This window comes from Crocuta crocuta, unplaced genomic scaffold (assembly GCF_008692635.1).
Source record: "Crocuta crocuta isolate KB4526 unplaced genomic scaffold, BGI_CrCroc_1.0 scaffold47, whole genome shotgun sequence".
Lineage (NCBI taxonomy): Eukaryota > Metazoa > Chordata > Mammalia > Carnivora > Hyaenidae > Crocuta > Crocuta crocuta.
The window spans coordinates 220,654-248,073 of record NW_027531995.1 but is presented as its reverse complement, the minus strand read 5'-3'; the positions used below and the strand labels follow the sequence as shown (position 1 = coordinate 248,073).

The window sequence follows — 27,420 nt, the reverse complement described above, 5'->3', positions numbered from 1 at the left end:
TTGCTCCAGCTGAGGTCAAAGAAGTTGCTGCCTGTGTACTCCTGTAGGATTTTGATGGTTTCCTGTAGGGCCTTTCATCCATTTTCAATTTATTGTGTGTATGGTGTAAAAAAGTGGTCCAGGTTCATTTTATTGTTGTATGTTACTGTTCAGTTTTCCCAACACTATCCATTGAAGAAACTGTCTTTGTTCCTTTGGGTATTCTTTTCTGCTTTGTTGAAGATTATTGACCAAATAGTTGTTGGTCCATTTCCGGTTTTTTTTCTATTCTGTTCAGTTGATCTTTGTGTCTGTTTTTCTGCCACTACCATACTGTCTTGATGACTACAGCTTTGTAATATAGCTTGAAGTCTGGAATTGTGATGCCTCCAGCTTCACTTTTATTTTTCAAGATTGCTTTGGCTATTTGAGGTCTTTTGTGGTTCCATACAAATTTTAGGATTGTTTGTTCTGGCTCTGTGAAACATACTGGTGTTATTTTGATAGGGATTGCATTAAATGTGTAGAATTCTTTGGGTGCAGACATTTTAACAGTATTTTTTCAATCCATGAGCATGGAATGTTTTTCCTTTGCTTTGTGTCTTCAATTTCTTTGATAAGTGTTATATAGTTTTCAGAATACAGATCTTTTACCTCTTTGGTTAGCTTTATTCCTAGGTATCGTATGGGTTTTGGTTCAGTTGTCAATAGGATCAATTCCTTGATTTCTCTTTTTGCTGCTTCATTATTGGTGTATAAAATGCAGCAGATTTCTGTATGTTGATTTTGTGTCCTGCGACTTTGCTGAATTCGTGTATAAGTTCTAGCACTTTTTTGGTGGGCTTTTTGATGTTTTCTACAGAGAGTGTCATGTCACCTGAAAATAGTGGAAGTTTGACTTGTCCTTTGCCAGTTTGGATGCCTTTTATTTCTTTCTGTTGTCTGATTACCATGTCTAGGACTTCCAGTATTATGGTGAACAACAGTGGTGAGAGGAAACATCCCTGTCTTGTTCCTGAGCATAGAAGAAAACCTCTCTTTTTCCCCACTGAGGGTGATACTAGCTGTGGGTCTTTCATATATAGCCTTTATGATGTTGAGGTATGTTCCCTGTATCCCTACTTTGTTGGCAGATTTTACCAAGAAAGGGTACTATACTTTGTCAAATGCTGTTTCTGCATCTATTGAGATCATATTGTCCTTATCCTTTCTTTTATTAAAGGGGTATATTACATTGATTTGCAAATATCAAACCACCCTTGCAGCCCAGGAATAAATCCCACTTGATTGTGGTGAATAATTCTTTTAATGTATTATTAGATTCAGTTTGCTAGTATCTTGTTGAGAAATGTTGTGTCCATGTTCATCAGGGATATTGACCTATAATTCTCCCTTTTAGTGGGGTCTTTGTCTGGTGTTGTAAACAAGGTAATGCTAGCTTCATGGAGTAAGTTTGGAAGCTTTTCTTCCATTTCTGTTTGTTGAAGCAGTTTGAGAAGAATAGGCATTAACTCTCCTTCAGATGTTTGGTAGAATTACCCTGGGAAGCCATTTGGCCCTGAACTTTTATTTGTTGGGAGATTTTTGATTACTGATTCCATTTCTTTGCTAGTTATGGGTCTGTTCAAATTTTCTGTTTCTTCCTGTTTACATTTTGGTGTTTTATTTTTTTTTAATTTTTTAATGTTATTTTAGAGAGAGACAGAGCATAAGCAGGAGAGGGGCAGAGAGAGAGGGAGACACAGAATCTGAGGCAGGCTCCAGGCTCTGAGCTGTCAGCACACAGCCCGATGCGGGGCTGAAACCCAAAAACCAGGAAATATGACCTGAGCCAAAGTCAGACATTTAACCAACTGAGCCACGTAGGAGCCCCAGTTTTGGTATTTTATATATTTCTAGGAATTTATCTATCTCTTCCAGATTGCCCAATTTGTTGACAATAATTTTTCATAATATTCTCTTATAATTCTTTGTATTTCTGTGATATTGGTTGTGATCTCTCCTCTTTCATTCTTGATTTTATTTGAGTCCTTTCTTTTTTCTGTTTGATAATCTGGCTAAGGGGTTATCAGTTTTATTATTCTTTCAAAGAACAAGCTCCTAGTTGCATTGATCTGTTTTACTGGGTTGCTGTTGTTGTTGTTCTATAGCATTTATTTCTGTTCTAATGTTTATTATTTTTCTTCTACTGGCCTTAACCTTCATTTACCATTCCTTTTCTAGCTCCTTTAGGTGTAAGGTTAGGCTGTATATTTGAGACCTGTACTACTGTATACTTGACCTTTGCAAAGCAAAGATTTTGGACTGTGCTGTTTTCTTTTTCATTTGCTTCCATGTATTTATTTCTTCTTTAATTTTCTGGTTAACCCAGTCTTTAGTAGGATGTTCTTTAACTTCCTTGTATTGGTGATCTTTCCAAATATTTTCTTGTGGTTGACTTCAAGTTTCATAGTATTGTGGTCTGAAAATATGCATGGTATGATCTCAGTGTTTTTGTACTTGTTGAGGCCTGATTTGTGACCCAGTATATGATCTATTCTGGAGAATGTTCCATGTGCACTCGAAAAGAATGTGTATTCTCCTGCTGTAGGATGAAATATTCTTACTATATCTGTTAAGTCCATCTGGTCCAGTGCGTCATTCAAAACCATTGTTTGTGTTTGATTTTCTGCTTAGATGATCTGTCTGTTGCTGTAAGTGGAGTGCTAAAATCCCCTCCTGTTATTGTATTGTTATTGATGAGTTTATTTGTGTTTGTTATTAATCGACTTATATATTTGGGGCTTCAAGTTGGGGGCATAAATATTTACAATTCTTAGATCTTCTTGTTGGTTAGACCTCTTTATTATGCTATGATGCCCTTCTTCATCTCTCATTACAGTCTTTGGTTTAAAATACAATTTGTCTGATTTAAGTATGGCTATTCTGGCTTTCTTTTGATGTCCATTAGCATGATAAGTGGTTCTCCATTCCCTCACTTTCAGATGTCTTTAGGACTAAAATGAGTCTCTTCTAAGCAACATATACATGGGTCTAGGGTATTTTTATCCATTCTGATACCTTGTGTCTTTTGATTGGAGCATTTAGTCCCTTTACATTCAGAGTGCTTATTAATAGATACGAATTTAATTAATTTAATTTAATTACCTGTAAAGTTGGTGTCTGGAGATTTTCTCTATTCCTTGCTAGTCTTTGTTGTTTTCAGTCTTTCTTTTCTACTCAGTGAATACCCTTTAATATTTTTTGCAAGGCTGGTTTTATGGTCATGAACTCCTTTGGTTTTTGTTTGTTTGGGAACCTCTTCATCTCTCCTTCTATTTTGAATAACAGCCTTGCTGGATTAAGTATTTTTGGCTGCATATTTTTCCCATTTAGCAAGTTGAATATCATGCCACTCCCTTCCGGCCTGCCAAGTTTCTGGGGACAGATATGCTGCTAAACTTACTTGTCTTCTGTTGTAGGTTAGGGATTTCTTTTCCCTTGCTGCTTTCAGAATTCTTTCCTTATCTCTGTATTTTGCAGATTTTACTATAATATGTCTTGGTGTTGGCCTGCTTTGTTGGTTGTGGTGGGAGTTCTCCATCCCTCCTGGATTTGGGTATTCATTTCCATCTCCAGATTAGGGAATTGTCATCTATAATTTGCTGAAATAAACCTTCTGCCCCCTTTTCTCTCCTTTCTTCTGGGACTCCTGTGATATGAATACTGTTAAGCTTTATGGAGTCACTGAGTTCCCCAAGTCCACATTTGTGATCCAATATTTTTCTTTCCCTTTTCTTTTCAGCTTCATTATTTTCCATAATTTTATCTCTATATCACTTATTTATTCCTCTGATTCTTCCATTTTTGTAGTCATCACATCCAGTAGGTTTTGCATCTCTGTTAGAGCATTTTTTATTTTAGCCTCACTAGCGTTTAGGTCTTTAATCCTGAGATAAGAGACCCCTTGGTGTTTTCTATGCCATTCTCAAGCCCAGCTAGTATCTTTATGATTATTGTTTTAAATTCTGGTTCAGGCATATTACTTACATCTATTCTGCTTAGATCTCTGGCTGTGCCCTCTTCTTGTTTTTTCTTTGGAGATGAATACCTCCATCTTGACATTTTGCCTAGGTCTCTGTCTTCAGGAAACATAATTGATTTTTACTTGTAGATTCTGTATCCTGCAACTTGCCCGAATTTATTTATTATTTATAAGCAGTGTGTAGAGTGTGTGTGTGTGTGTGTGTGTGTGTGTAAACTCTGGTAGCCTATAAATAAAATCGTGACATCTGCAAACAGATGATTTTACTTTTTCTCTGATTTGGATGCCTTTATTTTTTTTTTCTTGCATAATTACTCTTGTTAAAACATCCAGTATTAAACCCAAGTGGCAAAAGTGAGCATCCTGTCGTGTTCCTGATCTTAGAGGTAAAGCTTTCAGTTTTTCACAGTTGTATATGTTGTTAACTGAGCTTATCACATATGGTCTCCTTTATATTGGAGAAATGTTTGTCTTTTCCTAATTTGTTCAGTGTTTTTATCATGAAAGGATGTTGAATTTTGTCAAATTCTTTTTCTGCATCTGTTAAGATGACTCTGTGATTTTTATCTTTTATTCTGCTAATGTGATGTATCATACTGATTTTTCATATACTGAACCATTTTTGCCTTCCAGGGATAAGTCCCACTTAATTGTGGCGTATAATCATTTTAATGTGCTGTTGAATTTGACTAGTTTTTTGTTGAGGATTTTTGCATGTATATTCATTGGGGATGTTGTATTTTTCTTGTAATGTCTTTGATTTTGGTAGGGTTTGGGAGTATTCCCTCCTCCTTGCTGTTTTGGACAAGGGTTAGCATTACGTTTTCTTTAAATGTGTGGTAGAATTCTCCTGTGAACTTATCTTTCCCTAGCTTTTCTTTGTTAGAAGGGTTTTTTCTTAATTACTGATTCAGTCACTCCACACGTCTATTCAGATTTTCTGTTTCTTCATGGTTCAGATTTGACAGGTTGTATGTTCCTAGGTATTTACCCATTTCTTCTAAGTTATCCTATTTGCCGGCATATTATTATTCATGGTTCTTACTTGTGATCCTTGTATTTCTGTGGTATGAGTATAATTTCCCTTCTTTCATACCTGATTTTAAGTCTTTTCTCTTTTTTTTTGTAGTCTAGCAAAAGGTGTGTCAATTTAGTTTATTTCTTCAAAACAAGTCTTAATTTTGTTTATTTTTTTATTTATTTCATTCTGTCTTTCGTTATTGTTTCCTTCCTTACGCTACTGTTGAGCTTAGTTCTTCTTTGACTAATTCCTTGAGATGCACAGTTACGTTGTTTATGAGATCTTTCTTCTTTTTAACTTAGGCGTTTACCACTATAAGCTTCCCTATTAATCCTATTTTTTTCTGCATCCCGTAAGTTTGTTGCATTTTTATTTTACAAGACTTGTTTTATAACCTAATATGTTACTTCCTTAATTAAAGACTTTTTGAATCTGCTCACCACTTCCAAATTTAAGTACAAGTCTTTGGGCTGGCATTAAGGCACACCAGCATGTGATCCATCTACCCTTGCTGACTTCTCCTACCTAGACGTTAGCACTAATTGGACTATTTTGATTTTTTAACTATCTCTATATACTTGCTGAATTACTTACCATGTCAAGAATCCTCTGTGAAGTCTGTCCTTCATTTCTCCTGATTTGAGTTTTTTCCCTTCCCTATCCTTTAACCCTTGATTTATATGGTCAGCTTTGCATATGTTGACTGTATTATAATTGGCTTTCAGTCATCTCCTATTTTCCTCCAGACTAACAATTTCTTCAGGGTAGGGATTTTATATTAATAATGTTTGTAGTTTTGATAGTGTCTCGCATATACTTTGTGCATAGCAGGCACTCACTTTTTAAATGGTAAATGTAATCAAAAATTTTTATCTTAAAATGTCAAGACTTAGAAAGTAGCCAAATAAAATTATACTTGCACTATTTCTTTCCCTTAATTTTATCTGTCACAGTCACGTTGAGGAACTTGTCAGAAGACATGGTTTTTATTTAAAAATGTTTCAGTGTTAGAGAAAATTGGGTGACAGAAAAATCTCCCACAGTTCTACTTTTTGTATGTTTTCTTTCAAGCCTTGTACTTATATGTGAGTGTATGTATATTTATGTTTGTGTGTGTGTAAGGAATTGTGTGCAATTCATTGTGTATTAGGCTCTTTTGAATAAATAACAAACATGTTTTGCAATATTTTTCCATTGTCTTTATAACTGTCATTTAGCACATGCATAATACGCAGCACAGATATGCCATATTTTAAAGAACTGCTTTTCATTGCATGGCACATAGATTGTGTCTATTACTTTGCTTTATAGGTGATGTTGTAATAACATTTTTATAGCTTTTTGCTTGTGTTAAATTAGCTCCTTAAATTTCTAAGCACAGGGCTTATTAGGTTTAAGGGTTGAATGTGTTTATAACTCTGTTTCCATATCAAAGGCTGTGGCATACCCGCCAGCTATATTTGAGTGTACTAATTCAGCACACCTTCATCAATAGTCTCAGTGCTGTTAAGAATGTGTAACAAAGCTCACTTAAGTCCATGCCTCCTTTCCCATATTCCCCTAGTCTTAATACTTGTACAGTAAATTAATCTTTTAAAAATATTATACCTCATGTGGGGCACCTGGGTGGCTCAGTAGGTTGAGCGTCGGGCTTCAGCTCAGGTCATGATCTCACGGTTCATGGGTTCGAGCCCCGCATTGGGCTCTGTGCTGACAGCTAGCTCAGAGCCTGGAGCCTGTCTTCGGATTCTGTGACTCCCTCTCTCTCTGACCCTCCCCTGCTCACGCTGTCTCTCTCTCTCTCTCAGAAATAAATAAAACATTAAAAAATATATATATTAGACCTCAATAATTTACATAATGAATTATTAGCCCTTGGGCTATTTAAATAGGGGTCTTATATTCTTATTCTGAGCTTTAGAGATAGTTTGAGTTAAAAAGACTAGATACAATATTTTCCATTTTCCAAATGCGTCTATTAGGGGGTACACCCTCAGAAATTAGGGAACAGACTTGTTTATGAAGCAGAAAGCCACTTTTTTTTTAGTTTAAGTGAGAAGTACCCTCAAGAACTTAGAAATAAAGTAACCTTCTTACATTTTACTTCCAGAATAACACTAAGATACAGTAAATGACATTGAGTAGGCATTGGAGTCCTATGGAAATATATGATGATTGTTCCAATCAAAAGCTTAGAGAACAGACCTGAAAATACCATCCAGACTTGTGTGATAAGCCAACAAAGCTATCATCAAATAAATTATACTAATAAAGAACAAATGTAAAGCAAGTGGGTTTTTTTAAATTACGAGCTTGATTATAGCAAGTTAAAACTACAAAAACCCTGCCCATCTTCATATTCCAATCTTTATGTTTATCAATTAGATTATCAGAGTGATAAGAATCGCAACTAAACTTATTTGATCTGGGTTGAGCTTATCACCAAATTGCCACTTTGTATTTTTTTCAGTGTTTTAGCACTGATGTGATGGTGGTAGGCAAAGTGTGGGTACTTCCTTAAAGGGAGAACGATGTGAGAGGTGTTCTCCACTTCCCCACGAAGAAATGCTGAAAAACGTCTCATCAGTTATTTGTTGATATGGGCTTTTGTTTTCTCGTTTGACTTAAGGAGGACAGAAAACTCAGAAACTTATTCTTTTTCCTTCAAAGCACCAGCAGCTTTTATCTACTTGGCAGGAATGATACACTATAAAGTCTAGGGTTGTCATTTTAGCATGTAGATATAATATGAATTCATGACTGGTTTGTTCCCTAGATAGAACCTTACTACTCAAAGTATGATTGTGGATAAGCAGACTGACATCACTGGGAACTCAGACGTGCAGAATTTCAAGACTTTTTACTTCCTAGACCTACTTTGTTAGTTCATGTCCTCCAAGAAGCACACAGCAAGATGGGATTTGACATGTAAGAAATTTTGGAGAGAAGACTCCAGAGGAGGGCAAAGGGAGAGGGTGCTGGAGGAGGTAGCGTTGTAGATCTGACCCCTGTGAAGGAAAGAGGGAAGGAAGGGCAGTGGAGTAGTCTCAGACGGCAGCACAGTTGTAAGCACGTTAGCACATTTCTGGCAAGCTGATGGGAGTCCTTCAGCCATGGTCCTATGTCAGTGAAATTCTGTGTCTCACAGGAATGAGTCTGCCTTACCATTTCTGCTGGCTCTAATCATTTACTGAGAGCATCCTGTGAAAAACTTGGCTTTAGTGCAAGTAGGATTTCAGAGCACAGCACCTGAGACTATCTTTCAGTTATGCTCATAGCAGCAGGAGATTGGATTGGCATGTTTCCCTGGTCACCACCCCTGAATCAGGATCTATATTTTAAAAAAGTCTCCAGGTGAATTAGAAGCACGTTAAAAGTTTGAGAAGCACAATCTTAGAATAATAATTTGGTACTTTGGGGATCTTAGCCAGAGTCAATAAACTTGTTCACAATCAGCATAGGATCTCCTCAAAAATTCAGCTCTCTTGGGATGGTATTTTTTACAGTTCATTTGAACAGAGTTGCTGTTCAAAGTGAGAACTAGAGCAGATAATTTGTTGTTGTTAATTTGTAACAAATGTGTGAAGTAGATATGGGGCCAAAACAGAATTTCCAAGATGCTTTGCCTCTTTGCTGAAAGGAGCTAGATAGAGTTCATTTCCTTTTGCCTTTTTGAGTTCAAGGTCCCTGTAGCAAAGAATTCTATATTTCTGTATTTATGGTTTTTTACCACATGGCAAGGTATAGCTATGATTCTTACTGTGGCAGCTAGAGATAAATAATCTGTTAGACAACTCTTACTGAGCTGTCTCTGCTGACATAGTGCTTAGAGTTTGAGAGGCTCTCTTTAGTACAGAATACAGTATCAAGTAAGCTTTGCCACCAGGCCCTATTGCCAATTTACAGACTTTTCTATGGGTTCAATATACTCATATTCTAATGTATGATCAGGATGTCCACAGTCCCTATGGAATCATCCTTTGAACCATCGATCCCCAGACTTGAGTTTAGGGATTACTGCTTGGTCAAAGTTACATTTCATCAGTCTAATAATAACATCTTGAAATCATTACTTTTTAAAAGCCCTACAGGTGATGAAACTCAAACAGATTTGGTAACCACTGCTCTAAAGTAAATATATACTTGAGTTCAGGCCTTTGCCATGGAAACATTCTCTGCTGGAATGGTATCACTTACTTTGTGTTCCAAATGCAACTTGTTTCTGTTTACAGGAGAACATGTGTGAAAAATAAAATGGAACTTAAAATCCCTAAATAAACCCAACATACTTTTATTATGCTCAGTAATACTTGTTATTAGAATTTAATGTAATTTTTACATCATTATTTATTACCAGTGGGCTCATTATACCAAAGCCCACAGTACTAAAGATTTGGCTATCATTATTCTGGACTGCTCTCAGTCTGGAGCAGAGAAAGTTCTAAAGACAGCCACAGGTGTTGCCTGAAATAGAGCTTACCTAAAGGCTGGGTTAAAGGTATAACTCTAGTTTTAGGTATCTCTGGTCTTATTCATTTTTTCGAGCACATATCAAATACCATCTATTTTCAGGCACTATATAGTGTACACCAGTATATGAAAATTAGATTTAGTCCTTGACCTTGATGTGTTCCCATACCACCCTAGGGGCACAGATATGCATGTAAATAATTAATTACAATACAGATATTTGCTATTGTTGGGCATGGAGAGATGGAGTGAGTCAAACCCTCAGGAGGACTGGGGGTGGGAGGTTGCTGGCAAAGAAAATAACACAAATCATCACATAGACTCCAGTCACTCCAGCCTTTGTCCAAAAGCCATATCAGGAATATTTAACTTTGGAGCAGATTACCTGGGCTCATCTAAAGCTTAACTCATTATCTGTCCTTCTCACAGAACACAAAAACTGCTTCTAGACATGCATTCCTAGATTGGTGATTGGTACCCCTCATTCCTACAGCCTCCCCTGTCAGAATCTTAGAAGGCATCCCAGTCTTCTTCATTCCCTCTGGCCAACCAGTAATCAGGAACTGTCACTGTAATCTCTGCATCCTCTCGTCTCTCTGTTCCCTCCAAACACCGCTAACATTGCTGCCTCCATCTGGACACTGCAGTAGTCTCCCAACTGGCTGTATTCCCCATCTGGAGATTTGCGTGTTCCCAACCCACTCTCCCCAGATCAGTGTAAACATAGGAGTGGCTCTACTTCCTATACAGGGAAAGGTCCAACTTCCTCAGTGTATGTGTAGGGTAAGAGTGCTAATGCTTAAGCCAGATTGCTTGGATTCAGATCCCGGCACCACCATTTACTAGCTGTCTAGGGAAAGTCACTTGGCCTCTAAGTGCCTTAGTTTCTTCAACTATAAAATAGGAAAAGAAATGGAATCTCTGTCATAGGGTTATTGTAAAGGTTAATTGGGTTAATAATGTACATATAAAGGGTTTAACAGTGCCTGGCACAGAGTGAACCCACAGTGGTGGCATTCATGGTGCAGTAACACAGTGTGCATGCCAGGTAATTAGAGATGACCAGGACTCCTCTTGCCTTCTGGAGATTAACAGTCTGAAGTGGGGAAAGAAAGACGTAGGTAAACAAACTACTTCTTTTGATCAATGCTGTTATAAATTTGAGCATGATGCTAAATGATTAAGGAGTCAGAACACTAAAATCTTGTCCAAAAATGTTCTATTAAAATTTTTATTCTCTGGGGGCGCCTGAGTGGCTTAGTCGGTTGGTCGGCCGACTTTGGCTCAGGTCATGATCTCATGGTTCATGGGTTTGAGCCCCGCGTCGGGTTCTGTGCTGACAGCTCAGAGCCTGGAGCCTGTTTCGGGTTCTGTGTCTCCCTCTCTGTCTGACCCTCCCCCACTTACGCTGTCTCTCTCTCAGAAATAAATAAAACGTTAAAAAATTAAAAATTTTTGTTTATTCTCTGAATAACATAGTAACTCAGTTTCCCAAATATGACTTAGTATCTCCTAAACCACAGGTTCCTCATACATGATATTTGCATACTTAACGATTTTGTTCCTGTATGCCTTTACAGTAACCACATGCAATTTCATTCTACCATGTATGAACGTTTAGTTTCATTCTCTTAGAAATAATTTGAAGAAAGAGAAACTAGGCATTGAACATACAAAAGGGAGGAGGAATGAACCACAGAAGAATATTAGAGAGTTTGTAGTGAAACATTAGGAAAGAATACAATGACAGAAATAAACTGTACTCAGTGGTTTTTGGAGGATGTGGGCTACTGAGATTTGTGTAAGAGTTGCTAGTGGAGGTAGTATCAGGGACACAGCAGGACACTGGCAGAATGCAGAGCAGTTCAGTGTGGCTTGTAAATATAGGTCGATTCAAAAAGGCACTGAAAATATACATTAAAGAAAAACACAGATTTGGGAAAATGCCTTTTGGAACTAGAGTCAGAATAATGTGGTGTTTGAATTTAGGCTTAACTTACTGTGTTTAGGCCACTTGATTTAACTTTTCTAAGTCTCAGTAGTCTGATCTGGAAGATGAGGGTTATAATACTACTAACTGAATAAGGTAGCTAGAATTAATTGAGAAAATGCCCTGAAACCACACTGAGAAACCACCTCACACCATTCAGAATGGCTAAAATGAACAAATCAGGAGACCATAGATGCTGGCGAGGATGTGGGAAAATGGGCACCCTCCTACACTATTGGCGGGAATGTAAACTGGTGCAGTTGCTCTGGAGAATGGTGTGGAGGTTCCTCAAAAAATTACCAATAGAACTCCCCTGTGACCCAGCGATAGCACTGCTAGGAATTTACCCAAGGGATCCAGGAGTGCTGATGCATAGGGGCACATGTACCCTACATGTACCCCACTGTTCACAGCAGCACTTTCAACAATAGCCAAATCATGGAAAGAGCCTAAATGTCCATCAACTGATGAATGGATCAAGAAGATGTGGTTTATCTATACAATGGAATACTACATGGCAATGAGAAAGAATGAAATCTGGCCATTTGTAGCAACATGGATGGACCTTGAGGGTGTTATGCTGAGCAAAATAAGTCAGGCAGAGAAAGACAGAGACCGTCTGTTTTCACTTATAAGTGGATCTGGAGAAACTTAACAGAGGACCATGGGGGAGGATAAGGGGAAAAACTAGTTGGGGAGAGGGAGGGAGGGAGGCAAACCGTGAAAGACTCTTGAATACTGAGAACAAACTGAGGGCTGATGAGGGTTGGGGAGAGGGGAAGGGGGCTGATGGCCTGGAGAAGGGCACTTTCTGGGATGAGCACTGGGTGTCATATGGAAACCAACTTGACAATAAACTATATTTAAAAAATAATAAAGAAAAAGAAAATGCCCTGAAGCCCTTTGCTGGGGTAATTTCCAAATATCAGACACCTAGTAATGTTAGCTCTTGCTATTAGTGAAGATTAATACATTGTTTTCTATAATTAGGCAAAATGAATTTACACATATCATTCAGATTTGGGGAGAAGAGTGTAAGACAGTACCTGTTATTTTCTAGATGGTATGTAATGTTTATTATGGTACCTTTATTAAGAATATGTGCTGTCTTTTGTTGTCCAGTTATAGTGGATGTAAAATACCCTTTCATCAGTTTATTATCTATTTCTCTTTCTGTCTTATTTTTACCATGAGAGTTTAAGTTCCTACAGAATGTAACCTACAACTGAAGAATTGTAGATGACCAGAACTCCTAGCTTCCATTATGTAGTTTAATAAATATAATTGTTGGTAGCACATCACTTTTGTTAATAGTGCTTCTAAAGTGCTTGTATGTTTTTAAATATTCTCTCTGTTGTCATGTCAAATACCACCTTTTCTGGTATTAAAATAATTTTACGGAACTAACATAAAAATTCAATTTAGCATACTTCAGTATGAGAAGAGTATTATGAGTGATGTATTAGAGGATGTGTCCTTTGGGACACCTTCCCACCCCAGTTTAGTGGACTTTCCTGTCCCCACATTCCCATAGACCCAGTACATTTTCCATCTCTCTCTCTTTATCCTTTCAGTTTATTTGTACTAACAAATTGCAAGCACTTTAGCCTTGGTGATAAGGATCATGTCATGCAACGTTAAGCAGAAAAGACCAGCACTCAGTAAATACTCAGCTGATTTTTGTTAAGTGAGTGAATGAATGCTTGTCTAGTTCTCAGGCCATGGTCCGCAGTGCACCATTAACTGATTCAGTGAATTATGCAGTTAAGAAGGCCTTTAGAAATAAGGTAAAGTATGATGAAAATAAGAAATAAAATGAATAGTAGGCTAATTCCAAACACTTTTCTGTGGAATAACTGCCTTTCTTTATGAAGGTTTCCTGCCCTTCCTCAGATGCTAAATGTCTTATCCTAGTTGCTTAGTTACTAACTCCTAAATTTCCAGCTAAAGGTGACTGGTCCAGTCTTTCCCTCTGGAGCACTGAAGAAGGCTCCTGACACACCTGGCACTGGTTTGAGGCGTGAGTTCAAAGCTATAGACCTTACATGACTCAACTCTCAAAGATAATATAGATGATGTTAGGAAAATGAATAATATACACAGGAAAAAACGTTTACCTCTATGTCTAGTAAATGATCATTTATCTCTGTTCATAAGAACTTGAATTATGATACATAATTGTGTAACAAGCAAATGATAGACATAAATCAACATCAAAAATTACCACCTGGGCCACCCAGCACATGCTGTGTCGACCCAATGTGAGAGCTATCATCTTTGCACATAACAAATAACCAAACAGGAAAGAGTTTGCAGGTGCAACAGGAAGCAGCTTAAGACTGGCCTGGTATCATCTGGAACCTCAGTATATACCATTTACTTCCCATAGTGTGATGACTGTCAGCCATAGGTCACAATCAGGCCATAGAACCTTAACCCAGCATGTTGGAGCCTTCCCCTTGCAAGTACCCCCGGAATTGCTGCCACTGGCCAGTGTCCAAGAATCACGGAACAGCTGCTCTGGCAAATGGGTTTCCCCCATTCAAGCCGGCAAATGGGGAGTTGGAGCTGCTTTGCACAACTCCCTGCCTCTAGGTTGCAGAATCTATTTAAAATGATAATAAAGTATCGTACTCTCTGGCACTGTATTTTTCCTTTTGGAAATATATACACACCTTTAGGATCCTTTTAATGCAGGAGGTGAGAAATCATCCTTCTGAAGAGTTGATTTCAGCTTTTTCTTTTTTGTCTTTTTTTTTCCTTGCTTTTGCTTTTGCTTTTTCTCTCTCCCAGACAGTAAGGATTGTATCCTGGAGCCGCTTTCCCTGCCAGAAAGTCCAGGTGGCACCACCGCTTTAGAAGGTTATCCATCTGTGCCTTGTATTTTCTGTGAAGAACATTTTCCTATGGATGAACAAGACAAACTTCTGAAGCACATGATTATTGAACATAAGATGGTCATTGCTGATGTCAAGTTGGTTGCTGATTTCCAAAGGTAAATTTTGCTTTTGGCCATAAGAGACTTAGGTTCAGTATTCATAAAGGAAAGGCATAATTTATATATAAGCTTATATATAAAATTATTCCTATGCAAATGTGAAAATTCATATTCTTTTTCATGTATTGTTAAGAACAGGGATCCTTGGTTGGAGCCTGTCAAGCCCAAAAGGATATTGTCCAAAGAACTCTGAGCTTAAGGGCTACAATAAGCACTTTTCTGGTTTTCTGACAAAAACCAGGAAAAAAAAGGGGGGAGGTAAGGGTCACTCAACAAGCCAAAGGCTTCACATCAGTCAACTGAGGTACTGAGGGGAAGAGGATGAGAAGGATGAAGAACACATAGAGATAAGTGGTTCAGGAACTGCCAACACTGGGCATGTGTGAAATGTAGGAACCTCACCTGTATAACTAGGACCCAAAGTGAGCTAAACTCTAATGTATGAGTACCAGATTTAGAATATCCATACCAACAGACAAGTAATATAAGCATACTTATTTTTTTCCAATTCCTAATTCTTAGCAGAGAAATGCCTTTTCTTAAGCAAATGGAGTGAAGTGGTTATGCTCATGTGTTATTAGTTGACACTTGGAAGTGTTTTCCATACCCACGCTATCTTGATAGCTAACTGATTTTGTACAGTTACTAAAAGCACACATTTTGGTATAGCTGGCGAGGACCCATTTTTAGATATTCTGCCCTGATTTCTCCACCAAACATTGCAGTAGATGTTGTAACATCTCTGCATCTGAACTCTTGATCTGCCAGACCACGTCATTCCTAGCAAGCAGCTTCTTTCTTATGAGTCTTGCAAAGCAGCAAGCTTTATTACTGAGAGTGGACTACAACACCAAGCAGGCCTAGGGTTGAATGCACACTTGGTGACTTCCTAACCATGTGGTGTCCAGCAAACTGCTTAACCACTCTAAGCATCAGTTTCCTCATCAGTAAAAGAGGGTAACACTGACTCACATAAGATTGTTGAGTGTTATATAAAACAGGTGCTGTATATAGCTAGTATCTGTACCTGTATCAGCTAGTACCTGAGACATCTTTTATATTCAATAGAATGTAGCCAAAAATTTTATTGTATTTTTATTACAAAAGATATATTTAAAATCTTAGTTTTCTGCAACTTTAGCTTGAATTTTCAATAGGCATTTATGCTGTTCTGAAAACCTAATTATCATTTGTAAAATATAACTTTTGAGAAAATTTAATTTAGGATCCTTAACACTCTAACTTTGAGAATAAGTTTGTTTTCCAGTTGGAATAGCCAGAATGCCCATGGGGGTGTTGTTCTCTAGCCCTTCATGTTCCTCTTAGTTGCCTAGCACCAATACAGAATGTCTCTTGAGTGCCTTCTGTATTAATATTGTCCCTGTATCCACTCAGCATTGCGATTTTTGAGTAGATTTTGGTGTTGCCTGGTCAGGAAGCAGAGATAGAACCAAATAGCGAAGGAGAATTATATGCGTGAGATATACGACCAACTGGTAGAATAAACTAATTATTACATAATTTCAGAGGAAGTGCTTCATTCTTCTCATTCTCATTACTTAATCTTTATTTTCAGTTAAAATATTTGTGCTTTTGTATGTGTGTGTGTGTTCTGGGAGTATTCTGGGAGCTTCCTTATATATATTTATCTAGTTGTATATAGTCAATTCTGTTTGTTTTGTTTTAGATACTGCTTGGGCTAGAGATCTTCGAATTCTTTTTTTTTTTACTTTTTTTTTTTTTACATTTTATTTATTTTTGAAAGATGGAGTAAGACAGAGCGTGAGTGGGGAAGGGTCAGAGAGAGAAGGAGACACAGAATCCAAAACGGGCTCCAGGCTCTGAGCAAGCATTCAGCACAGGCCTGAAGCAGGGCTCAACCCCACGAACCGTGAGATCATGACCTGAGCCGAAGTCAGATGCTTAACTGACTGAGCCACTCAGGTGCCCTAGAGATCTTCAAATTCTTACCAAGCAACCATTGCCAAGACTGTCAAATGAAATACTCTTTTTTTATGTTTATTTATGAGAGAGGGAGACAGCACTTGTGCATGTCTGAGTACAGAGTAGGGGCAGAGAGTCCCAAGCTGACAGCAGATCAGAACACGATGTGGCGGGGGGGGGGTGCTTAGTCTCATGAACCATGAGATCATGACCTGAGCCAAAATCCTGAGTCAGACACTTAACCAACTGAGCCACCCAGGTGCCCTGAAATATTTTATACATCTTGTATCACTCAGCTTCTCTTTGATGACAGTCTTTTCTTTTACTCTCCTTTATCATGTAAATACAAATTCTCCCTCAGGAATCAGAGAAAAATATGGTGATAAACCAGTGATAATAGAAAAACATTAAGATTTTCTTTCTCCTAAAATCTGTGAGGAATATCTAAATCAGAGTTTGTATTTTCCCTTTGTACTTATGTATGATAGCTAAGTAGCTATATCTGTACTATTCTCTCTTTTGTATCATGATCTTAATCTCATCAGTGTGTGGGCAGGAAAATCAGATTATTTACTATGTCTCAGACTTAGAAGTCAATAATTAAATGTTGGAATCCGTCACCCTCTAAATGCAGTTATGCAATAAAATAGGTGCTTTAATTAAAAAGAAAAAGGTACAGGTGTGCTTGGATGACTAGGTTGGTTAAGGGTACAACTCATGATCGCAGCTCAGGTCATAATCTCACAGTTCATGTGTTCAAGCACTACATTGGGCTCTATGCTGACACCACGGAGACTGCTTGGCATTCTGTCTCTCCCTTTCTCTCTGCCCCTCCCCCCCACCTCTCTCTCAAAATAAACTTAAAGAAACAGAAAAAGAAAAAATACATAGCTGATATATATAAGTGCTTTCTAAATAAAGTATGTGGTTAACATGTACTTTAAATTTAGAAACCTAAGTTTTCCTTGTCAGCTGTCCTAATAAGTTTCACTCTTGTGGTTAGTACAAATTGACCAAGAATGTATATAAATAAATTCTGTTGCTTTTAAATATTTTTTTAATATATCCACTCTCCTTTAGATAATACCGTCCAACTATTTAAGGAAACTAAAAATTCCTCTCCAAAACAATGTAAACATTGACTGTTAGTGGTAAGAGTTAAGTTATAATCTTCTCAGTGCCGCCTGGGTGGCTCAGTCAGTTCAGCGTCCTACTTGAGTTCAAGTAATGACCTCACGGTTTGTGAGTTCAAGCCCCACATCGATCTCTGTGCTGACAATTTAGAGCCTGAAGCCTGCTTCAGATTCTGTGGCTCCCTCGCTTTCTGCCCCTCCCCCACTCTTACTCTGACTCTCAAAAATAAACAAAAAAAAAAAACTTTTTTAAGAGTTAAGTTGAAATCTTCTTAACATTATATGACTTTTTCCTAACTTCAGAAAAGTTGCTGGTGTGTGTATGTGTATATTTACATATATATATGTATTTATGTACATGTGTGTATATATGTATATATGCATATATAACTTCTCAAGAATTATTTCTTCTTAGTACAGTAAGTAATAAAGATGATAAATAATAGATGAGATAAACTATTTTGTGCTTTACAAGAAAGAAGTTATAAATTTTCATGTTAAATATATTTAACAGTTTCTTTACTGGAAAAAAGTTAACAGTAAAACTTTCTCAGAGTAAAACAAAAGTAAAAATCTTTCCTTTGTGGGGTGCTTGGGTGGCTCAGTCAGTTAAATGTCCATCTTTGGTTCAGGTCATGATCTCATGGTTCATGGGTTCAAAATCCTCATTGGGTTCTGTGCTGACAGCTCGGAGCCTACAGCCTGCTTAAGATTCTGTGTCTGACTCTCTGCCCCTCCCACCACTAGCATTCTCTCTTTCTCTCTCTCAAAAATAAATGTTAAAACAAAAACTCTTTGAGCCATATACTGTAGTTATTTATACTGAGCTATTTGCTAGCTTTATTTTATTTATGTAGTAATAAAATTTTTCTAGAAGATAAATGCTAACTCCTTAATTCTTACCCCTTTCTATATTAAATTCCACTCATTCAGTGCTATTTAATTAACAACCATATCTCAAATCTTTATGCCTCTGTCAGTAAGCCCACCAATTACAGTGAGAGGCTGGACAGGCAAGATTACTAGGATTTTTTCATGAGACAGTTCAGTGAAACATGATTGAAATTCTTTTAAAAGAAAAAAGTATTTGCTAATGACCTAATAATTACTTGTATGGCTTTTCATTGAAGTACGAAATGCTTTGATTACTGTCCTCCAATAAAGAGTTCATTCCATGTGTCATTTCTTGGCTGCCTTTAAATATTGAGTGACTGCAGGGACACCTGGGTCGCTCAGTTGCTTAAACATCCAACTTCACCTCAGGTCATGATCTTGCAGTTCATAGGTTCAAGCCCCACATCGGGCTCTGCACTGACAGCTCAGAGCCTGGAGCCTGCTTCAGATTCTCTCTCTCTCTCTCTCTCTCTCTTTCTCTCTCTGTCCCTTCCTTGCTCGAACTCTGTCTCTCTCTCAAAAATAAAAATAAACATTTTTTAAAAATTAAATATTGAGCGACTGCAGGGACGCCTAGGTGGATAAGTTGGTTGTGTCTGACTTTGGCTCAGGTCATGATCTCACACTCATGAGTTTGAGCCCCACATCAGGCTCTGTGCTGACAGTTCATAGAATGGAGCCTGTTTCAGATTCTGTGTCTCCCTTTCTCTGCCGTTCCCTGGCTCACATTCCCTCTCTCTTTCACTTTCTCTCTCTCTCTCAAAAATAAACATTCTTTAAAAATTTTAATAGAGAAATAATAAATATTGAGTGACTGTAATTGTAGCTTTAAATAGAGAAGTAAGAAAAAAATGAAGAAGAGATGGACTAAATAATTCCTTAACATTGAATATCACCCAGATAGTCTTCAGTGGAATGTAGTCAGGAGTGAAGAACCTCTCCATGTATTTTAGCAGTAGCCATGATGAAACTTCACATCAAACTTGACCCTCGAGTTGTTGTTTTTTTTAACTCCATTACCTCAACACCCGCTTCCGCTGTATGGATTTGATGTGTCATGAAAATAGATGGCTGTGTAGTACAGTTTGGAAGAACAATACATCTTCTATTCCTGACATCTCTAGTAGAGGTTCTCCTGTGTTCCTTCATCCCTGGCACCACTTTGCAATAGAAAATATCCTAAGGGGAGGATTTAAAACATGGCTGCAAATGTCATTTTTATTTTCTTAAGTCTTCCCTTGCCTTTTATTTCTCCCTTTTTTTCTCTCCCCTAATCCAAGGGAAGGGGCAAGAGGGTTTAAGCAACTACTGGCGAATGGAAAAGATGAGAATAAGAGTAACTGTGTAAGATACTGAGGAGTGAGTGGACAGTGCTGTCGCTGCCCCACGTGACCAAAGAATAATGTTTCAGGGGTGCCTGGGTGGCTCCGTCGGTTAAGCGTCCAACTTCGGCGTGCATTCAAGCCCTGCATCAGGCTCTGTGCTGACAGCTAGCTCAGAGCCTGGACCCTGTTTCAGATTCTGTGTCTCCCTCTCTCTCTGACCCTCCCCTGCTCATGCTGTCTCTCTCTCCCTCTCAAAAATTAAAAAAAAAAAAAAATTAAAAAATTTTTAAAAAAAGAAGAATGTTTCAGCCTTTTGTAGATATTTTTCTTCTTTTTGTATATGTTGATGGATCCAATATGCACTTGCCCTCTGCATCTGACACTTCTACCATGGAAGCCAACAAGCTAGACATAGGGTCAGTATTTATGGCTTGAGGCTGAGTTGGAGTCTCAGATATGTCATTTTCAGATCTCTTAAGATAAGGTCTAACACTATTCTATAAGGAAATACTTATACTTACTTACTTAACCATCCAGGTCATCAGTATGGTTGTACATGAGGAAAAACTAAAAACATTTTTTTATTTTCATACATTATTCTTTTACTTATTTTCCTTATATATTCTATACTCAGTGTTGTCATCTGTTTATATGTGTCACAGTTCTCTTTTTCTCTCAGACCTCTCTCCCAGCACCATTTTTTTTTTTCAAATACATGAATGCCCTTTCTGTAGAGGACCATGGGGTGGAGACAATGTTAAGAAAAAGGGAAGTAAGAATAAAAAGGAGACAAGATTTTGAGAGTTGAAGTCTACTTAGAGAACCTTACAGGAGTTTTTAAGGGCTCTTCTACCTTTTAAAAACATTTCTTAGGGCACCTCGGTGGCTCAGTCGGTTAAGTGTTCGACTTCAACTCAGGTCATGATCTCACGAGTTCGAGCCCCACATCAGGCTCTGTGCTGACAGCTCAGAGCCAGGAGCCTGCCTCAGATTCTGTGTCTGTCTGTCTGCCCCCCTTCCCCTTCATGCTCTCTCTTTCTCTCTCAAAATACATAATTAAAAAGAAAGTTCTTGTTAACCTACTATGTGCAAAACATTGATAGTTGCTATAACAAGCCATTTAAGGGGTGCCTGGGTAGCTCAGTCAGTTAAGCATCCGACTTCGGCCCAGGTCATGATCTCATGGTTCAAGAGTTCGAGCCCTGCGTCAGGCTCCACAGTGACAGTTCAGAGTCAGCTTGGGATTCTCTCCCCTTCTCTCTTGGCCCCTCCCCTGCTCATGCATCCATATCTACTCTCTCTCAAAATAAATAAACATTTAAAAAATAAAATGTCCAAATGTTTACTGTCTGTTACTAAATCTATTTCAGTAAGTTCCATCCCTTTCACAGGTTTTCTTTCTCTGTTCTAAGTTTTTGGGGTTTTTTATTGTATTTATCTATCAACCATATAGCCTGATAAGCTATATAATCATCGTTTCTATCTTCTTTCTCCCCACAAAGGAGACCACATTCTCTTCTTGGTACCATTTGATAATGAGATTGCAGTTGCCAATAGAAATCTTGTTAGGTAAATAGGAAGATGAACAGCTTGTTGAATCCTGTCATCTTACTCCTTTTTTCATCAGATAATGCACGTCTGGGTGTTATGCTTTACTTTTAAATTTAGCCAGTGTGCTTCTTGTATCTGCTCAACAGATACAAGAATTGTAAGCTTAGGGGCGCCTGGGTGGCTCAGTCAGCTAAGCGTCCGACTTCAGCTCAAGTCACAATCTCATGGTTCGTGGGTTCGAGCCCCGTGTTGGACTCTGTGCTGACAGCTCAGAGCCTGGAGCCTGCTTCAGATTCTATGTCTCCCTCTTTCTCTGACCCTCCCCTGCTCAAGCATGAGCTTGAGCTATCTTTCTGTCTCTCTCAGAAATAAATAAAACATTTAAAAAAATTTTTTTTAAAGAATTGTAAGCTTAGCTATTTTTCCAAAGGTCTGCCTCATTTCAGACAGTGTGCACAAACAAAATTTTTCTGTCTTATTATATATGTATTGAATTTAGACTGACTTCTCATTGCATTATTATTTTGCCTTCAGTTCTTTTTTGTGGGAAATCAAATAGCTATGTCCTGGTTAAGGAGATTATAGGGAACGCATTACACTTCTTTCTCTGCCCTGAAAACAGCAGACCAGTATCTAGGTAATGCAGACCAGTACCTAGTTAATATGTATATAGGGGTTGTGTCCTGCCTGTGCTCATGAACTCCTTAGACCATATTATCTTTGGAATATCTTGTTCTCCACCCTGCTTTTGGCATCTGCTCTTTTGTAGTCTTAGGAATACTTGTTTTTTTGCATTCTTTCTATACTTTCTTGCTGGCACATAGCCACTGACATATTGTACAATGTTTTCCCTATGATGTATGCCTAATAAATACGAGAGCCTGAGAGCAGCTCTGAGAGACTTCCTTTGCCTCCCTCTCACCTCTTTTGTGGAGTCTTGAATAATCCATCCATTTCTGCCGTCCTTGGCCTTGCTGGACAAAATTGAAAGCTGAACCTATAATTGGCAACCCTGACATGATAAGCCAAACCCATACTTTTTATGTATAAGATGACTACCCAGTTTTCAATTTATTGGAAAATGTGTGATAAAGCCTGTTTAATCATTGTTGCGTTTTAAATTCACATAAACTTAGACGTGAATTTGGGGATAGTAAAGTTTAATTATTTCCATTCCTTTACAGAGTAATTTCATTTCATTAAATATTTATTTCATATTTCTACAATGTTCTACTGCCTTCCCATTTACAAATTTTCTAGCAGTTATCAGTCAACACTTAATTTATTGTTTTGGGAAAATTAAATGTTCTTATCACTCTAAAGTAAGTAGTATATTGAGTCTTGTTACCATCCTTTCTTTTTGATTATTCTAAGGTACATTTTATATTGGAGGAAAAGGTTCTCTGAACAGCCTGTTACAGATTTTTGTAGTGTGATAAGAATCAATTCCACAGCTCCACTTGGTGAGTATACATCTTAGCTATTATCTTTTCCCTACAATGCAAAGATTCAAAGGAATAATCTTACTTTCTTAAATTAGAATTCTCACTTTCATGATAGATAAAATTAAATTGCTCTCTTTATGTTGCCTGACATCAGTAAAGCTAAAGCAGAACTATGTGCCAGAAGAGAGATCCTAATAGACAGACATATATATATGTTTTTTAAAAGAATAACTCTTTCGGGAAAAAAAGATGATAAATATTTGTTTACTTTCCTGATCTCTCAACAGAAGAGCAAGACAATTACTTTTTGTTATGTGATGTTTTACCAGAAGATAGAGTACTTAGAGAAGAACTTCAGAAACAAAGGCTGGTAAGAATTGTGTTAGAGGATGAACAGTATGTTGGAAATACGTGCCAAATCACTTTTGGGGTTTTTTTGGGTTTTTTTCACTTTTTAATCTGTAAACTTTTCTATACAAAGGAAACAATACACAAAGACCTTAAAACAGAAGAAAACTATACACTTGATTGAAAATGAAAGCATTTCATGTTAAGAATGCAGTGAGAATTTTTGCTTTGTTTTGCTTCCTGGATTATCTCTAAAATAACAACAGGGCTTACACATTTTAGTGTAATTTTAGCTGCCTGGCACATGCTAGGGTTCAGCAGTTGTGGAAAAATGCCCTCAGCTAAAATTGAGTTGAATTAATTAACTTTTTTTTTCCCCTCTTCTTCACTGGAATGTGCTATGCACTGGCACTTCTTTTATTCTCCTTATGAATTAAGTATATGATTTGATCATAGTAGCCTTTCTCATTTTCAGCCTTAATCATCAGCAAGCCTATTTGAATATCTCAGCATTTTTGGTCTTTAAAAAAGGTAACTATATATAAGTATACATATAAGTGTACAATTTTTATGGTCATAAGATGAACAGAAATTGACTCATTTTTTAAAGTTAATAATTTTCCTTGAAAGTATGCATTTTCCATTATTTGTGATTTAGTCTCAACTGTTACTTGAAAGTGACTTGCTCTTCCTTTAAGGGTTACCTTTTAAGTGTTCCTGTGTCTTTGTATTGGGCTAGATAATGTTATGAAAGAGAGCTGTGACTTGAGTGTTTGTGCTAAATTCTCATGACATCTAAGAAGAAAATAAATGCAATCTACCATAGTCCTAGAATTTAAGAAAGTCTTTTGAAACACATTGTATTTTATAAACATCCCAAATGATTATTTCTCACATAAGGAGAGATGATATTGTTGGATGCTGATTTATATGTAAGAAAAATTAGGCTTTTACTATAGCACCAAACCAGTAAAGAAACAGGGCTTCCTAAGTTTTTCCTTCTTTCATTATTGTAATGTCTTAAGAAACCTACAAAACAAGAATGAATTTCCTGTTATATTCTATGGATTTTGTTTGCTTATACTTACTCATAATTTTTTATTGCTTTGCGTTTTTTCACTGTTATTCACAGTGGCCTTAATGAAGAATGATCAAACCGACATAATCCTAGTGCCCCGCCCCAAGGATTTCTTTATATCAAACCCTACTGCTTCACCCATTGTTATTACTCTTTACATAGAATCTTTACTGTATGTCTACAGATAGATTCAGTCCCTAGAAATATTATGTCTGTAAAATTTAGGTGACCTTTTAAGATTCTGACACTAATTTCAACATGTATTTTGTTTTTGGGTTTTTTCCCAAACCACTAGTCAGTTCTCTAACACCGCTGGGTGTCCTACAATTCAACTTAATTTTGACATTATCTGCCCAGAGATAGTATCAAGTTCCACAGGTTAAGGGCTCAGTCCCACAAAACTGTACACCACTTCAGATGTCACTCGTAAGTCCAGGTTGTTACCTGTGCTTCTGACCCATTGACTATAAATCAGAGGTTTCCATGACCTTCCCCCTGCCAGCCACTGCTGCTTTGGGTTGATTAATTCACTAGAATGCTCACTCTAGGAAACTAGTTTACTCACTAGATTATCTGTTTATTTCAAAAGATATCAAAGAATATGAGTCAATAGCCAGCTGAAGAGCTACATGGGATGAAGTCCCAAGCAAAGGAGCTTCCCTGTAGAGTTCAAGGCCCAGCAAGATAACACATGGATACCTTCTGGTTCATCAACACGGATGCTCTCCAAACTTTGTGCTTTTGGGTTTTTCCTGGAGGCTTTGTTACTTACATATGACTGATTAATTCATTGGCCATTGGTGATTGAACACAGTCTCCATCCTGTCTCCTCTCCAAAATTCCAATCCCCTAATCACATGGTTGGCTCCACTGACCCCATCCAAAGAAAAAAAATGCAAGGCATGGTTCATGTCATAAAAAAGCATACAATCTAGAGAAAAAAAGGCAAATATTTGTTCTTATCTCAGTACTGGAGATGATAGAATATCTTATAGAGTTTATGAAGATTAAGTGAGATAATTAATGCAATAATTTAGAACAAACAGTATCTGCCACATAGAAAGCACTCCATAAATGTTGTAGACAGATAACACTAATAATACTGTGTCTTAACAATGAAATGGATTTGGGTAATTGGAGAGTTGTAGAAATGGGAGGAAAAGTACACGTGGATCTAAATATTCAAGATGTCAGGAAAGTTGATTAAATCTAATCTGGCTGTGGTAGAAAGATTTTTGGAGGAGTTTGGGATGGATTTAAAGAGATGTGATGGAATTAAACTGTGGAAATCCTTCAGAGCCAGGAACATTGACTTTGTAATGGAAAAGACCCATCCATGTCTCCTCACTGTCTCTGGGAATGAAGTAGAGAAAGATGATTAACAGAGCTATGAAAAAATCCACTTAAAGGTGATAAATCCTGGCAAAGAGCAGACCAACTTGGAGATATGTAAAGAAGCTAACCATTACTGGTTGCCAGCCATATGCCATGCCTTGCCTTATGTCCTTTATAGCCACCCTGTGAAGTAGCTATTAAATGCTGTCCTGTTGAGGAGGAAACTGTGACATAGAAAGACTAATTTGCCCAGGATGACCTAGTAAACAGGAAGCAGAGCTGGGGCTTTAAACCAGGTGTGCCTGATACATGCCTTTTTAAGGAGTGCCATGACAGTCTTGTAGTAATTTATTCAGCTTCCCATATGTCTTACTATTATTCTAGACTCTGGGAATTGCTCTGTCATGGATGCTCACGGTCTGACAGGTCAGGGTAGGGAAAGGATTCAGGCTAGCAATGGAGTTTAGGGACGGCAGAGATTTACAATAGGCTATCACTGGGAATCATAGCTAAAGGATGAAAAAGAAAAGATTTGCCGGAAAGCAGGAAGACAAGCTAAATTTGCAGTCATTTAATCACAATTTTATGCTCTATAGTGTAGAAACATGAGGTTGGTGTGGGTGATCTTCCTTTAGGACTTTGCAGTGATGACAGAATATCTCTTTTTTATGTATAATGAGCTCTGCATATCAGTAATAGGCATTTCCAGAATGAAGTCCAACTGATCAAATGGAACAGCTTTCAGCAAAGGCAATAATACACCTTCTTTCTTCCATCGAGGACAAGAACTCTTTTTTTAATGTTTATTCTTGAAAAAGAGACAGAGCATGAGTACGGGGGCAGGCAGAGTGAGAGAGGGAGACAAAGAATCTGAAGGAGGCTCTAGGCCTCGAGCTGTCAGCACAGAGCCCTATGGGAGCTTGAACTCATGAACCGAGAGATCATGATCTAAGCCGAAGTTGGACACTTAACCAACTGAGCCACCCAAGTGCCCCAAGGACAAGAACTTTTTCAGCCAGTTTTAAGAATATGCATTGGTGTACCATTCCTGCAAGGTGCTTTGTCATCAAGTATTGGAACTCTTGAAGAGGTTTATGACCTTGGTCATTCTCCTCCCTCTAAGAACTCCTCCTAGGAGAATTATACACCCAGAAGGTTGTTACCCACTCTGCCACAGCCTGACAGTTTTTCCTTAGTTTTTCCTTATTTCCTATTTATTGTATTTTATCAAACAATTTCTCTTCATCAGAATTTCAGTCTAGCTTCTGGAAAATATAGTTTAAACAAATCAAGCTGCTTTATGATAATAGATATATAATCTGTGTTTAAGTGTACTCAGCTTAATATCAGTAGCATCTCAAGTCCATGAGGGAGGACCCTCAAACTAGAGTATTAGTGTGGCATTTGCTGTCCTGATTTGCATTAGTGGTAATTTGCATATGGATTTTTCTTTGATATTAACTCTTTCATTTGGAATTCTCAGTAAAGCACTACAGCTTAAATACTTTTGTATGACTTGAGTTCATGTTGACATTGTAACCTCTTTGAGGGCGGCAGTTATGTCTTGTATTTAAGTATCCTTAAGTAGTACTCAATATATTGCTAAGTTCATACTGGTGTTTTTCCCCAAACTCCATTTTTTTAATTCTTATTTCTGCGTGAGTAGCTAGAGGTGAATAGAGTCTAACTGATTCACTTTAGGTTACTATAGCAGACTTAAGACTAGAACCATATTTCTTTTTCCATTTTCTTCTAGACCACTGGTTCCTTGAGACATTTGTAAGTTTCAGGTCTATTCCCATTTCTCATTCTGAAAAGCTGAAATTCTGTTTAGCACTTTTGGAATTTTTTTTATATGTATTCAGAAGGGAACTACAGAATTAGG

The 27,420-nt window shown here is 37.6% G+C and overlaps 1 protein-coding gene across 3 annotated transcripts in view; it reads left to right on the top strand.

Moving 5' to 3' along the window:
- ZNF277 (zinc finger protein 277) overlaps positions 1–27,420 on the top strand; it is a 110,450-nt gene that overhangs the window by 49,343 nt on the left and 33,687 nt on the right. For 2 of the 3 annotated variants that reach the window (XM_077775072.1, XM_077775074.1), the window contains exons 2-4: positions 14,278–14,479; positions 22,704–22,792; positions 23,062–23,144. In XM_077775072.1, the coding sequence (XP_077631198.1) occupies positions 14,278–14,479; positions 22,704–22,792; positions 23,062–23,144 (374 nt within the window). The remainder of the gene's footprint in view (positions 1–14,277; positions 14,480–22,703; positions 22,793–23,061; positions 23,145–27,420) is intronic. The other variant, XM_077775073.1, reaches the window with a different exon arrangement.